This window comes from Ceratotherium simum, chromosome 34 (genome assembly GCF_057802395.1).
Source record: "Ceratotherium simum simum isolate JZ-2026a chromosome 34, ASM5780239v1, whole genome shotgun sequence".
Taxonomy (NCBI): domain Eukaryota; kingdom Metazoa; phylum Chordata; class Mammalia; order Perissodactyla; family Rhinocerotidae; genus Ceratotherium; species Ceratotherium simum.
Genome location: NC_141933.1, coordinates 17,153,537 through 17,166,599, shown reverse-complemented (window position 1 = coordinate 17,166,599; position 13,063 = coordinate 17,153,537). Strand labels below are relative to the sequence as shown.

Here is a 13,063-nt window from a genome sequence, read left to right as displayed (position 1 = left end):
TTAAATATTACGAGTCAATTTTTTTCTCCAGAACTAATTAAAGTCTTGGAGCTGAGGTTTCTTTTTTTTTTTTTTTTTTTTTAAATTTTTTGTTTATTGCAGTAACATTGGTTTATAACATTGTAAAAATTTCAGGTGTACATCATTGTACTTCTATTTCTGCATAGATTACATCATGTTCACCACCAAAATACTAATTACAACCCATCACCACACACATGTACCCAATTATCCCTTTCACCCTCCTCCCTCCCCCCTTCCCCTCTGGTAACCACCAATCCAATCTCTGTCCCTATGTGTTTGTTTATTGTTGTTATTATCTACTACTTAATGAAGGAAATCATACGGTATTTGACCTTCTCCCTCTGACTTATTTGACTTTGCATCATGCCCTCAATGTCCATCCATGTTGTCACAAATGGCTGGATTTCATCGTTTCTTATGGCTGAGTAGTATTCCATTGTGTATATATACCACAGCTTTTTTATCCATTCGTCCCTTGATGGGCACTTAGGTTGCTTCCAAGTCTTGGCTATCGTGAATAAGGCTGCAATGAACACAGGGGTGCATGTACCTTTACAAATTGGTGTTTTCAAGTTCTTTGGATAAATACCCAACAGTGGAATAGCTGGATCATATGGTAGTTCTATCGTTGATTTTTTGAGGAATCTCCATACTGTTTTCCATAGTGGCTGCACCAGTTTGCACTCCCACCAGCAGTGTATGAGAGTTCCCTTCTCTCCACAACCTCTCCAACACATGTTGTTCCCTGTCTTGTTAATTATAGCCATTCTGACGGGCGTGAGGTGATATCTCATTGTAGTTTTGATTTGCATTTCCTGATAGTTAGTGATTTTGAACATCTTTTCATGTGTCTGTTGGCCATCTGTATATCTTCTTTGGAGAAATGTCTGTTCAGGTCTTTTGCCCATTTTTTAATTGGGTTGGTAGTTTTTTTGTTGTTGAGATGCATGAGTTCTTTATATATTTTGGAGATTAAGCCCTTATCAGATGTATGGTTTGCAAATATCTTCTCCCAATTGTTAGGTTGTCTTTTCGTTTTGTTGATGGTTTCCTTTGCTGTGCAGAAGCTTTTTAGTTTGATGTAGTCCCATTTGTTTATTTTTTCTATTGTTTCTCTTGCCCGGTCAGATGTGGTGTTTGAAAAGATGTTGCTAAGACTGATGTCGAAGAGCGTACTGCCTATGTTTTCTTCTAGAACTTTCACAGTTTCAGGTCTTACATTCAAGTCTTTAATCCATTTGGAGTTAATTTTTGTGTATGGTGTAAGGTAAGGGTCTACTTTTATTTTTTTGCATATGGCTATCCAGTTTTCCCAACACCATTTGTTGAAGAGACTTTCTTTTCCCCATTGTATGTTCTTGGCTCCTTTGTCAAAGATTAGCTGTCCATAGATGTGTGGGTTTATTTCTGGGCTTTCGATTCTATTCCATTGATCTGTGTGTCTGTTTTTGTGCCAGTACCATGCTGTTTTGGTTACTATAGCTTTGTAGTATATTTTGAAATCAGGGAGTGTGATACCTACAGCTTTGTTCTTTTTTCTCAGGATTCCTTTAGCTATTCGGGGTCTTTTGTTGTTCCATATAAATTTTAGGATTCTTTGTTCTATTTCTGTGAAAAATGTTGTTGGAACTTTGATAGGGATTGCATTGAATCTATAGATGGCTTTAGGAAGTATGGACATCTTAACTATGTTAATTCTTCCAATCCAAGAGCATGGAATATCTTTCCATTTCTTTGTGTCTTCTTCAATTTCTTTCAGAAATGTTTTATAGTTTTCGGTGTACAGATCTTTCACCTCTTTGTTTAAGTTTATTCCTAGGTATTTTATTCTTTTTGTTGCAATTGTAAATGGGATGGTATTCTAAATTTCTCTTTCTGCTACTTCGTTGTTAGTGTACAGAAATGCAACTGATTTTTGTATGTTGATTTTGTATCCTGCAACTTTACCATATTCATTTATTACTTCTAAAAGTTTTCTGGTGGATTCTTTAGGGTTTTCTATATATAAAATCATGTCATCTGCAAATAGTGACAGTTTCACTTCTTCCTTTCCCATTTGGATCCCTTTTATTTCTTTCTCTTGCCTGATTGCTCTGGCTAGGACTTCCAATACTATGTTAAATAGGAGTGGTGACAGTGGGCATCCTTGTCTGGTTCCTGTTCTTAGAGGGATAGCTTTCAGTTTTTCACCATTGAGGATGATATTAGCTGTGGGTTTCTCATATATGGTCTTTATTATGTTGAGGTACTTTCCTTCTATACCCATTTTATTCAGAGTTTTTATCATAAATGGATGCTGTATCTTGTCAAATGCTGTCTCTGCATCTATTGAGATGATCATGTGATTTTTGTTCTTCATTTTATTAATGTGGTGTATTACGTTGATTGATTTGCGAATGTTAAACCATCCCTGCATCCCTGGAATAAATCCCACTTGATCATGGTGTATAATCTTTTAACGTATTGTTGTATGCGATTTGCTAGTATTTTGTTGAGGATTTTCGCATCGATGTTCATCAGTGATATTGGCCTGTAATTTTCTTTTTTGTGTTGTCCTTGTCTGGTTTTGGTATCAGGGTAATGTCAGCTTCGTAGAATGAGTTAGGAGCTTCCCCCTCCTCAATTTTTGGAAGAGTTTGAGAAGGATAGGTATTAAGTCTTCTTTGAATGTTTGGTAGAATTCACCAGGGAAGCCGTCTGGTCCTGGACTTTTATTTTTGGGGAGGTTTGTGATTACTGTTTCGATCTCCTTACTGGTGATTGGTCTATTCAAATTCTCTACTTCTTCTTGATCCAGTTTTGGAAGGTTGTATGATTCTAAGAATTTATCCATTTCTTCCAGATTGTCGAATTGGTTGGCATATAGTTTTTCATAGTATTCTCTTATAATCTTTTGTATTTCTGAGGTGTCTGTTGTAACCACTCCTCTTTCATTTCTGATTTTACTTATTTGTGCCTTCTCTCTTTTTTCTTGGTGAGTCTAGCTAAAGGTTTGTCTATTTTGTTGATCTTTTCAAAGAACCAGCTCTTGGTTTTATTAATTTTTTCTATTGTTTTTTGGTCTCTATTTCATTTATTTCTGCTCTGATTTTTATTATTTCCCTTCTTCTACTGATTTTGGGCTTTGTTTGTTCTTCTTTTTCCAGTTCCTTTAGGTGCATTGTTAGATTGTTTATTTGAGATTTTTCTTGTTTGTTGAGATAGGCCTGTATTGCTATAAACTTCCCTCTTAGAACCGCTTTTGCTGTATCCCATAAATTCTGGCATGTCGTATTTTCATTTTCATTTGTCTCCAGGTATTTTTGATTTCTTCTTTGATTTCTTCATTAACCCAGTCGTTGTTCAGTAGCATTTTGTTTAATCTCCATGTATTTGTGGCTTTTCTGATTTTCTTCCTATAGTTGATTTCTAGTTTCATACCTTTGTGGTCAGAAAAGATGCTTGGTATTATTTCAATCTTCTTAAATTTATGGAGACTTGTTTTGTGGCCTAATATGTGATCAATCCTGGAGAACGTTCCATGTGCATTTGAAAAGAACGTGTATTCTTCGGTTTTTGGATGGAATGCTCTGTATATATCTACTAGGTCCATCTGTTCTAGTGTGTCGTTTAAGGCCAATGTTTCCTTATTGATCTTCTGTTTGGATGATCTATCCGTTGGTGTAAGTGGAGTGTTAAAGTCCCCTACTATTATTGTGTTACTGTCTATTTCTGTTTTTATGTCTGTTAATAATTGCTTTATATATTTAGGTGCACCTACATTGGGTGCGTAGATATTTACAAGTGTTATATCCTCTTGTTGGATTGTTCCCTTGATCATTATGTAATGCCCTTCTTTGTCTCGTTTTACAGTTTTTGTTTTAAAGTCTATTTTGTCTGATATGAGTACTGCTACCCCAGCTTTCTTTTCATTGCCATTTGCGTGGAGTATCTTTTTCCATCCCTTCACTTTCAGTTTGTGAGTGTCTTTAGGTCTGAAGTGTGTCTCTTGTATGCAGCATATATATGGGTCTTGTTTTTATCCAGTCAGCCACCCTATGCCTTTTAATTGGAGCATTTAGTCCATTGACATTTAAAGTAGCTATTGATAAGTATGTACTTACTGCCATTTTTTAACTTTTTTTTTTTTTCCTCAGTGTTTTAGTAGTCCTTCTCTGTTCCTTCCTTCTTCTATACAGAATTGATGGTCACTTTAGTTTGACCTCTGTCTGAAAGCTGTACTCTTTAACTACCCTCCTCCCTCCTTTTATGTTTTTGATATCATATCCAACTTCTTTTTTGTGCATTTGTATCCATTACGTTCTAATCGTGGAAATAGATAATTTTTCCTATTTGTGGTCTTCTCTTTTCCCCTTAAATCAGTCCCTTTAACATTTCTTGTAACACCGGTTTCTTGGTGACAAACTCCTTTAATTTTTGCTTATCAGGGAAAATTTTGATCTCTCGTTACATTTTGAACGATAACCTTGCTGGGTAGAGTATTCTTGGCTGTAAGTTTTTTCCTTTTAGCACTTTAAATATATCATGCCATTCTCTTCTAGCCTGTAAGGTTTCTGCTGAGAAGTCAGCTGATAGCCTTATGGGGTTTCCTTTGTATGTAACTTGACATTCTCTTGCGGCTTTTAGGATTCTCTCTTTATCTTTAATTCTGGACATTTTGATTATGATGTGTCTTGGTGTGGGCCTCTTTGGGTTTATCTTGTTTGGGGCTCTCTGTGCCTCCTGTACCTGGATGTCTGTTTCCTTCCTTAGGTTAGGGAAGTTTTCATCTATTATTTCTTGAAATAGATTCTCTGCCCCCTTGTCTCGCTCTTCTCCTTCCGGGACACCTATAACACGGATGTTAGTGCGCTTGATGTTGTCCCAGAGGTCCCTTAGACTGTCCTCACTCTTTTAATTCTTTTCTCTTTTTCCTGTTCACCTTGGGTAATTTCTTCTAGCCTTTCTTCCAGCCCACAGATCCGTTCTTCTGTATCCTCTACTCTGCTTTTGAGTCCCTCTAATGAGTTTTTCATTTCCAGTATTGTATTCTTCATTTCTGATTGGTTCTTTTTATATCTTCCATTTCTTTGTTGACATTCTCACTGAGTCCATCTATTCTTCTCCCCAGATCAGTGAGCATCCTTAACACTCTTAGTTTGAACTCTCTGTCGGGTAGGTTGCTCATTTCTGTTTCACTAAGTTCCTTTTCTGGGGTTTTGTCCTGTTCCCTTACTTGGAATGTATTCTTTTGCCTCTTCATTTTGCCTCTTTCCCTGTGCTTGTGTCTACGTATTAGGTAGGTCAGCTACGTCTCCTGCTCTTGGATAGGTGACCTTATGTAAGTGATGGCTTAGGAGGCTTCCAGTGTGCTTCCCTCAGTTCTCAATGTTCCAGGGGTGACCCCTATGTGGGCTACGTGTATCCTTCTGCTGTGGCCTGTTTGCTCTCCCTGTAGGTGCCCAGGGAGGCTGAGTTATGCTCCTGGCCAGCTGTTGTAATGCCCAGCTGCTTGTAGTTGTTGTGGGCCCTTCAGTCTCTTTATCAGGTGTGGGGAGCCCCAGCACAGTTGGCTGCAAGTTCTAATACCACATCTGTGTTGCAGTATTTCTTTTAAGTGAGTAGGCCCCCACCGTGGCAGGTTGTTAGGCTCAGGGCCTTACAATTGCTGTAAGCCTCTAGCCTATTAGGTCTCTTGTCAGCTCTCTGAGGATTGCAGCTGGGTGGGGCTGGCCTCAGGCACAGGAGCACCCAATTGTTTCAGGTTTTGGAAGGTGGAGCAAACCTCCTATGTGGGTCTTTGAGAAGTACAAGTCTTCTGTGGCTGAGAAGCCCTGCCGCCCACAGGTCCACACACACAGTCAACACAGTCCTGCCCCGTGTGAGCGCCCCGACCTCCCCAAGTGGACCCAGTCTCTCCAGGGCGGGAGCCCCACACACTCTGCCACCGCCCGACACTCTCCACCCGCTCCTTGTGCACACCCTGCCCCGCTCAAGTCAGCTCAGTTGCCAGGCTGCAGAGAATCCAGTCACCAATCTATGCAGGCCCACACGTTGCCTGAGGGCTTGTTGTTGGGTGGGGCTAGTCTCTAGGGTGGGCTGCCTGCCCTGGCTGAGCTGGATTAAATCGGTGCTCTAGCGGGTGGAGCAGACCCTGGGCTAGCAGGTCTCAGGGAGAACTCCAATGGCGTCTGTGTCAGCATGCTCACACCAGGCCACAACAATGGCCGCCGCCAATGTCCCAGTCCCTGGAGAGGTCTCACCCCTCACCGAGATGCACTCAGGGCCTATTAGGTGAGTCTCTTGTCACCGAAGCACTGTGCACCTTTCTTTCTGGTGATTTTAGGATGCTTTCTGGAACGGGTGAGTTTGTGCGTGGGCCCTTTAAGAGCCAGTTTTAGTTTCTTTGTGAACCGGGTTTTCTGGGGGTGCTACCCAATGCTTTAGTAGCAGGCAAAGTCAGATATTATGCTGCTGGTCTCAATTGTGCTGGGTCCACAAAATGCCCACAGCGGGGGCGCTCCCCGGCTCAGGGCCCCACGCCTCCAGGGAGGCTGCGTACCTGTGAGCTGCTCCCGGCGGCCGTGACGCTGGCGGCTTGTGAAGGCGGCGTTTTTCCTCTCCGGAAGGGAGTCTCTGCCTCTTCTACCCCAGTAAGGATTGTCCGTTGTTGCAGGAGTTCCTCTTATCCAGTTTTCAGTTCTGTCTCAGGGGTAATTTTTCCACGAGTAGTTGTAAATTGGCTGTGTCCACGGGAGGAGGTGAGTTCAGAGTCTGCCTACGCCGCCATCTTGACTCCGCCCCCCGGAGCTGAGGTTTCTTTATGTGTAAAATAGGAAGAATACTCTCTGCCCCACCTACCTTCAGATTTTTTAAAAAATGAGAATCAAAAAACAGAAGGATGGAAAAGCATTTTATTTCAACAGGTTTTAATGATTTTTCATTATCAAGAGTTGTTTTAGGTTGAATTTATCTTCCTGAATCAGATAATTATTTGTTTGTACACTTTGAAAGCCTCCATCCAGTGAGTCATTCTGTGACCTGGCTGTGGGGACAAGTTTGAGAAGCTCAAATATCTTATTTTGACTCTGGAGATGCACGCAGAAAACTCTGAGAGTGGAGGAGATTTCAGGAGAAACTGTGAAGCTAATGATCCCTCTCTTCTCAGGGCATGTCAAGAAACTTGTGGAATCACGAACACTTCCAGCATCATGTAAAACCGAACATTGACTCCAAAGACCCAGATGTTGATTTGAGTCCACTTTTTCTGCTTGGAGATGTGCAACCTGTCGAGATACATTTAGAAATCATGGGCAGCAGAGAAATGTTCCTGGAAGTGGTTCTTGGAATAGCCCACAGCCTTGTCTTAGAAAGATCAAGCTGGAGATTCCAGCGTCAAGCATATTCTGAGGGCACCGCTCCTTCTTTTAAGCCCAGGTTACAGATTTGAAATAACTGAATCTGGAGTTGTAAGAATAGAAGGAGATGTGGATTGCATGTCTCTATGACCTTAAAGGTCACTTAGTCGAACCTCCTACAGTAGGAAATAGGATAACCCATCACTCTGCTTGAGCTATCCTGGTGACAGAGGGATCCCTGCACAGTGCCTGCCACTACCTCTGAGACAACCCAAGCTAATGTTAGATAGTGAAACTAGGTGACTGAGGTTGGCAGTGACTCTCCAAAGTTTAACAAGCATATGGAGACACTCAGAGAACACAGGTCAGTATATTCAATAAGTGCTAAACCAGAAACAACTAAATATCTAGTTATCTCAACTAATTCCAGCTCGGTTAGAAGAGACTGTGCTCTTATAGTTCATGTTCATTTTGGTTTATTTATACATGAACCACAGCCCAAATGCCTTGTAAGTCACTTAGAGACCCCACCTCCAATTTGTACTTCTGAAACAAGAGAAAATGCAGGGGAAAAGTCAACTCCAGAAATTTTCACTTTTTGATTGTTTTTAAAACCTCAACTTAAAGTCATCACGTAAAGGACAATCACCAAGTTTCTTAGGAGGGAGAATTCTCAAACAAAGGAGGTATAAGGACAGCCACAGAAGTGTCTCTCCTCAAGGGGAAATGATGAATCTTGAGAATCAGGTACTTAGGAAGAGGCTGCTGTGTCTTTCTAGAAGAATTTAGGAGTCTCATAAAAATAAAAGAATGTAGTTTTGTTAGTTGCTGCCCAAGCCTTATGGTACATTAACCAAAAATTGTGCAACTTTTTGAAAATAGGTTGTCCCAGATTTGAGGAATTTACCCTCTTCCTCAGCTGAATTAGGAAACAAAATGTCTTGCCTAGATTTAAAAATAAAGTCTTTGGCTGTGATCACAAATCACTTGCTTTAGACAGTGGCTCCACACACAACTTGGACCTCTCTGATGTCTGTGGACTGCTGTGCCCATCTCTAAAGCTACAATGTTTTGATTTCTCTGATCATTCCCCCAGAGCAAGGGAGATTTGTGTCCCTGAAGTTCATGAAGCAGCCTGACCTTCTCCAGGAGTGCTTTCTTTAGAGCCATGTTCAGTATGATGCTGTCTCTTCACAAATGATGAAGGCCACCTCAGCCAAGTTTTACAGCTGCTCTTGGCGTGTATCCCTAGAACCTTAGGGTTTTATATAATATAGTTTCAAAACAACCATACAAGACATTACTTAAAATTACTTAAACTCTAAAATTGAGTTATTTCCCATCAAAAATAGTTCTGGTGAGTCCTGAACTTTTCCTTCCTTCTCATTTTACTGCCAATCGTTCTATCACTTTCTTCAAACATTCGTTCCTTTGACAAGCATGAATTAAATCTTCTATGTGCAAGATCTTGGGAAACTGGAAGACTCAGAGTCCTCCTTTGCAGTGATACTCAAAGTCAGTCCTTCACCTAGGTTTGTCAACTCTGCAGCATTTTCTGCCTACTCTGTCTTCCATGTTTCCCACTACTTCAGTATTTGGAAGTTTGAAGTAACTGCAAATAGCTATTATTAATTTGTCACCATGATATCTTTTTATTTATGACAATAAGAGAAGGAAGGAAAAACACTACTATCCAAATAAGAGATTAAATCTATATGTAGGAGAGAAGGCATCAAAGGAATGAGGAAAGCAAGAGTCAGACACCACCCATGGTGTTGTAACTGAGTGAACACAGCAAAACTACAGAGCAAATGTGAATTACTATTTATTCATTCATTCCTTCAATTAAACATTGATTGAGTGTCTGCTAGTTACTGAAGATATGATCATTACTTCGATGCTTTCTCTCAGGATATTTGCTGCTGTCTTTGCGTACTAAGCACAAACTGAATTAACTAAGGAGACCCCTAGAAAATGAATCAAATTCCCAGTAGTGAGATTATATATAATATCATCATGCCTTATAAATAGTAAATCACAGCATGAGATCCATGATGAGAATATAAAGGAGGAAAGATGAGACAGATAGGAGGGGCCATGCCTGTATATTTTATCACATGACCATACAATAATATCTCTTGAACAAGTGAATATAGATGGAGACTGAGCTTCAGGCAGAATTGTAACACCACAGTTAAGAAGAGTTAGAACATCACCAGAAATATTTCTTCTCCATCACCACTGCACTCCACATGAGGACAAAAAATTTCAAAATGGTTTCCATGGGAATAAAAAAAAAAATGATTGCAATCCACCTAGTCAAATGGAATAAACCATCCATGCAAGAATTTTCCACATTTAATTAAAATGAAAAGATGTCACAATATTCCCTCCAGTTCCAGTTCTGGTTCATCTAGTGCCAGAAATTTGACTGCCAGTGAACTCTGATCAGATAGCTCTTTCCATAGAGATTTTAGACACTCACACACACACACACATACAAACACACACACACACAAACAGATGTCCTTGTGTGTAATGGCCCGAAGTATTGTCTGTTATCCAACATTTATTCTTTCTCCATTCAGTATGGCAAGAAGAAAATCAAATTCATCAACTATGAAAAGCAGCACCTGTACTTCTACATGGGTAAGTCTCCTTGGAGCCACATTCTTTGTCATCCCATTTCCTTTTGTCAAGCCAGAAGGCAGACTGGAACACTCCCACAGACACCAGCCCATGTCTTATTGTGACCAAGAAAAGCAGTATGTCTTATTTCAGACTTCCTGGGGTGAACATCTGAAAAGGAAAATGGAAAAGCAAATAGGAATTTTGAATAGGAACCGCATCACTCTGGGTACTGGGCATGGAAGGAGATGCTCCAAGAAGGGTGGAAGGCAGGATGCCAATCAAGGGGTTTTGCATCTGGGACTCTAATCCTGGAAAGACTGAACACCTGTCAAGAAGGAAAGAATAGTGGTATTTGAGTCAGGATGAAAGAGAGATTGGAAAAGAATGCCAAAGCATTGACAGTATGATGCCAGAAAAAGTAGAGGCCCAGGAATAAAAGGCACCTATAGAGCTTCTATGTGGAAGAAAGCTGGCTGTTCCCATGGCTTACATACAGAAGTAGAAGATATTTTGGTATATATATAATAGGTCTGATATATAGATAGATAAGGTATATACCTGTTATATATCTTTATGTATATCTATTGATCAATCAAAAAACAGATTGATACATATAGATATAGACATATATAATGAATGTGGTCCAGGCTTAAGAGAACCTAGGGTAGCTGAATAATGCTGGTACCAATAGAAAACATCAGAAGCAAAAATACTTTGTTCTTAATCAAAATCAAACTCATAACATCTCTCAAAGAAAGTTCATAGAACGCAAAAATATACTCTTCTGAAACATTTGGGAAATAAGACAAAATCAGGGAAAGTCCCAAACATTTCCTATAGATTGGTGGTTCTTGACCAGAAGCAATGAGCAATGTTGCCCCCAGTGGGACATTTGACAATGTCTAGAGACATTTTTGGTTATCACAATGGAGTGGGAGGGATGGTACTGGCATCTGGTGGGTAGAAGGCCACGGATGCTGTTAGACATCCTACAACACATAAGACAGCCCCTAACAATAAAAATTATCTGGCCCAAAATGCCAACAGTGCTATGGCTGAGAAACTGTTGCAGATGATCTGATTTGCCCAGATGTTTGTCACCAGTGGACATCTGTAACTATGCCTGACCAGAATGGCCCTTGGGCTCATTTTTCTGAGGTATGGGGGTCAACTGCCACTACTGCCTGTGCTGGAATTCTGCAGCCTCATCCTACTGTAGTCACCTGCTCCTTTTCTTGCTTGATCAAAAAGAGGAATGAGGACATTGGTGCCCCGTTGTGAAAAGTAGCTGAACCAGCCGAACTAGATGTGTGCACACATAAGAAAAAGCTGTTGGAGTTTGTTTTCTGAACTCACCTCCCCTGTCTGTTGTGCTGCAACAAGCCCTTAGCTAATAAAGAATGAATGAATGGTGTAGAGTCACTGCAGAATGTCCACTTTGCAAACCACGCAGCCCTCAGGAGCTGTTGCATTGTGTTCTTTCCCTTCAAATGACAACTTAGCAACTTGGCCACAAATGAGTCATCCTCAAACTGTCAGAGAGAAACAGAGCTGGGCATTTGTTAAAAGTGGCGAGACTGATTTTATTCAAGCTACTGCAGTAGGAAAGAGAGTCTTCAGTATAAACTGAGCTCAGCTCTGCTGAAACAAAAAGCATTAGACTTTTTTAAACACTGGGGCATGGGAAACATAATTACTGAAAGTCGTTGAGGGGAAGGGAAGCTGGTCAATGTGATTGGGCCACCTGTATTAGGCTCCTATGCTCCCACAGAGACATGGAGACAGGGCCCTATCCTTCTTGATGAATATATTTCGAAGCGATGACTCCAAGATCCTTGAGAAAGACATTTCAGGGTTATAGAAGCTACATCTCAAAGGGACATAGAAGAGATTTGCAATTGTAAGTTTTCTAACCTAAATATTCTAAGAAAAGGGAGGTCAGAGGCCTATAGTCAAGTTTTGGCTTAAACAAACAGTGAATTCTTTTGACCGTGTTGAACATTCTCAGGCAAGAGCTTTAAGGGAGCTGGGGTCATCGCAGAGTCATGGCCTTGAGCTGTTAGAAATTGTTCTAGTGTTTGTTCAAGTATCTTAGTGTGGAGCGTGGATGAAATCATGTGTGCAGAGGGTTTGACAGTTTGTAGACCAATGCTGAGGCCTAGATAAGAAGAGGATTGAGGGCTTGACTACAGTTTGCTCAAGGAGAACAGTATGTCAAATCCCCAAAAGGTCTCCATAAGATCCTTGGTGCTCTAGGCAGCCTCACTGGTCTTGGGGGAGAAGCAGGTAAATGACTCTCTGGCTAGGAAATGAGTACACCTTCTTTATTTCTGCCACCCTGACATATTGTGACAGGGCCAAATCCGAAAAATTGTGAAAGGACTCAAGGATTCCATGGACCTTGAGAAAACATGAGGGCTCACAGCAGAAGCTCTTCCAGGATGCTTGCATCAAGAATGACTGAAACCTTCACAGCTTCTCCAGGCTCCTAAGGGAGCTTGAACTAAATTCGTAGTTCAGCCTCAGAGACTCAAAAAGCCCAGTGGGCTCGAGGATGTGGTTGTGGAACTCCACCTTGCATCCCTTCTCAGGGGCAACATTCCAAGGGTGGCATGGGAAGGAGATAGACTCCTGCTGATGTGAGGTTACAATCTGCTCATTTATTCACCATCTTTTCTTTTGTTCTTCTTCAGTTGTGCTTCCATTCTTCATGCCTATATATGCCAACATGGAATCCATGCGAGTGATGTACATCCGAAGGTTTTGGGGGGTGAGTACTTGACTCATTCTCTGAAGCTAGATCAGGTAGAAAATGGGAAATAAAAATGCTTGATCCTTTCCAGATATAGCTTCCTTGAATAACAGGACATAAGATTTAGCCAGTACATGAAGGGACACTAGGCCCAAAGAAGGGAAAATGAAATTGTGTTCAGGACATCTAACTTTCAAGCACTTCTCTCTGCAGGATTTTGCCTGGGTCTGCAGTTTTTACATCCGCTATTTCATCACATTTGGCCCTTTCTATGGAATCTTTGGAACCATGTGCCTCATATATTTAGTCAAGTAAGAAA

At 40.7% G+C, this 13,063-nt stretch overlaps 1 protein-coding gene across 2 annotated transcripts in view; it reads left to right on the top strand.

Moving 5' to 3' along the window:
* The window catches only part of LOC101394672 (fatty acid desaturase 2-like protein FADS2B), a 40,442-nt gene that overhangs the window by 20,873 nt on the left and 6,506 nt on the right, over positions 1-13,063 (top strand). For both annotated transcript variants that reach the window (XM_087422921.1, XM_087422922.1), the window contains exons 5-7: positions 9,950-10,010; positions 12,686-12,762; positions 12,958-13,055. In XM_087422921.1, the coding sequence (XP_087279047.1) occupies positions 9,950-10,010; positions 12,686-12,762; positions 12,958-13,055 (236 nt within the window). The remainder of the gene's footprint in view (positions 1-9,949; positions 10,011-12,685; positions 12,763-12,957; positions 13,056-13,063) is intronic.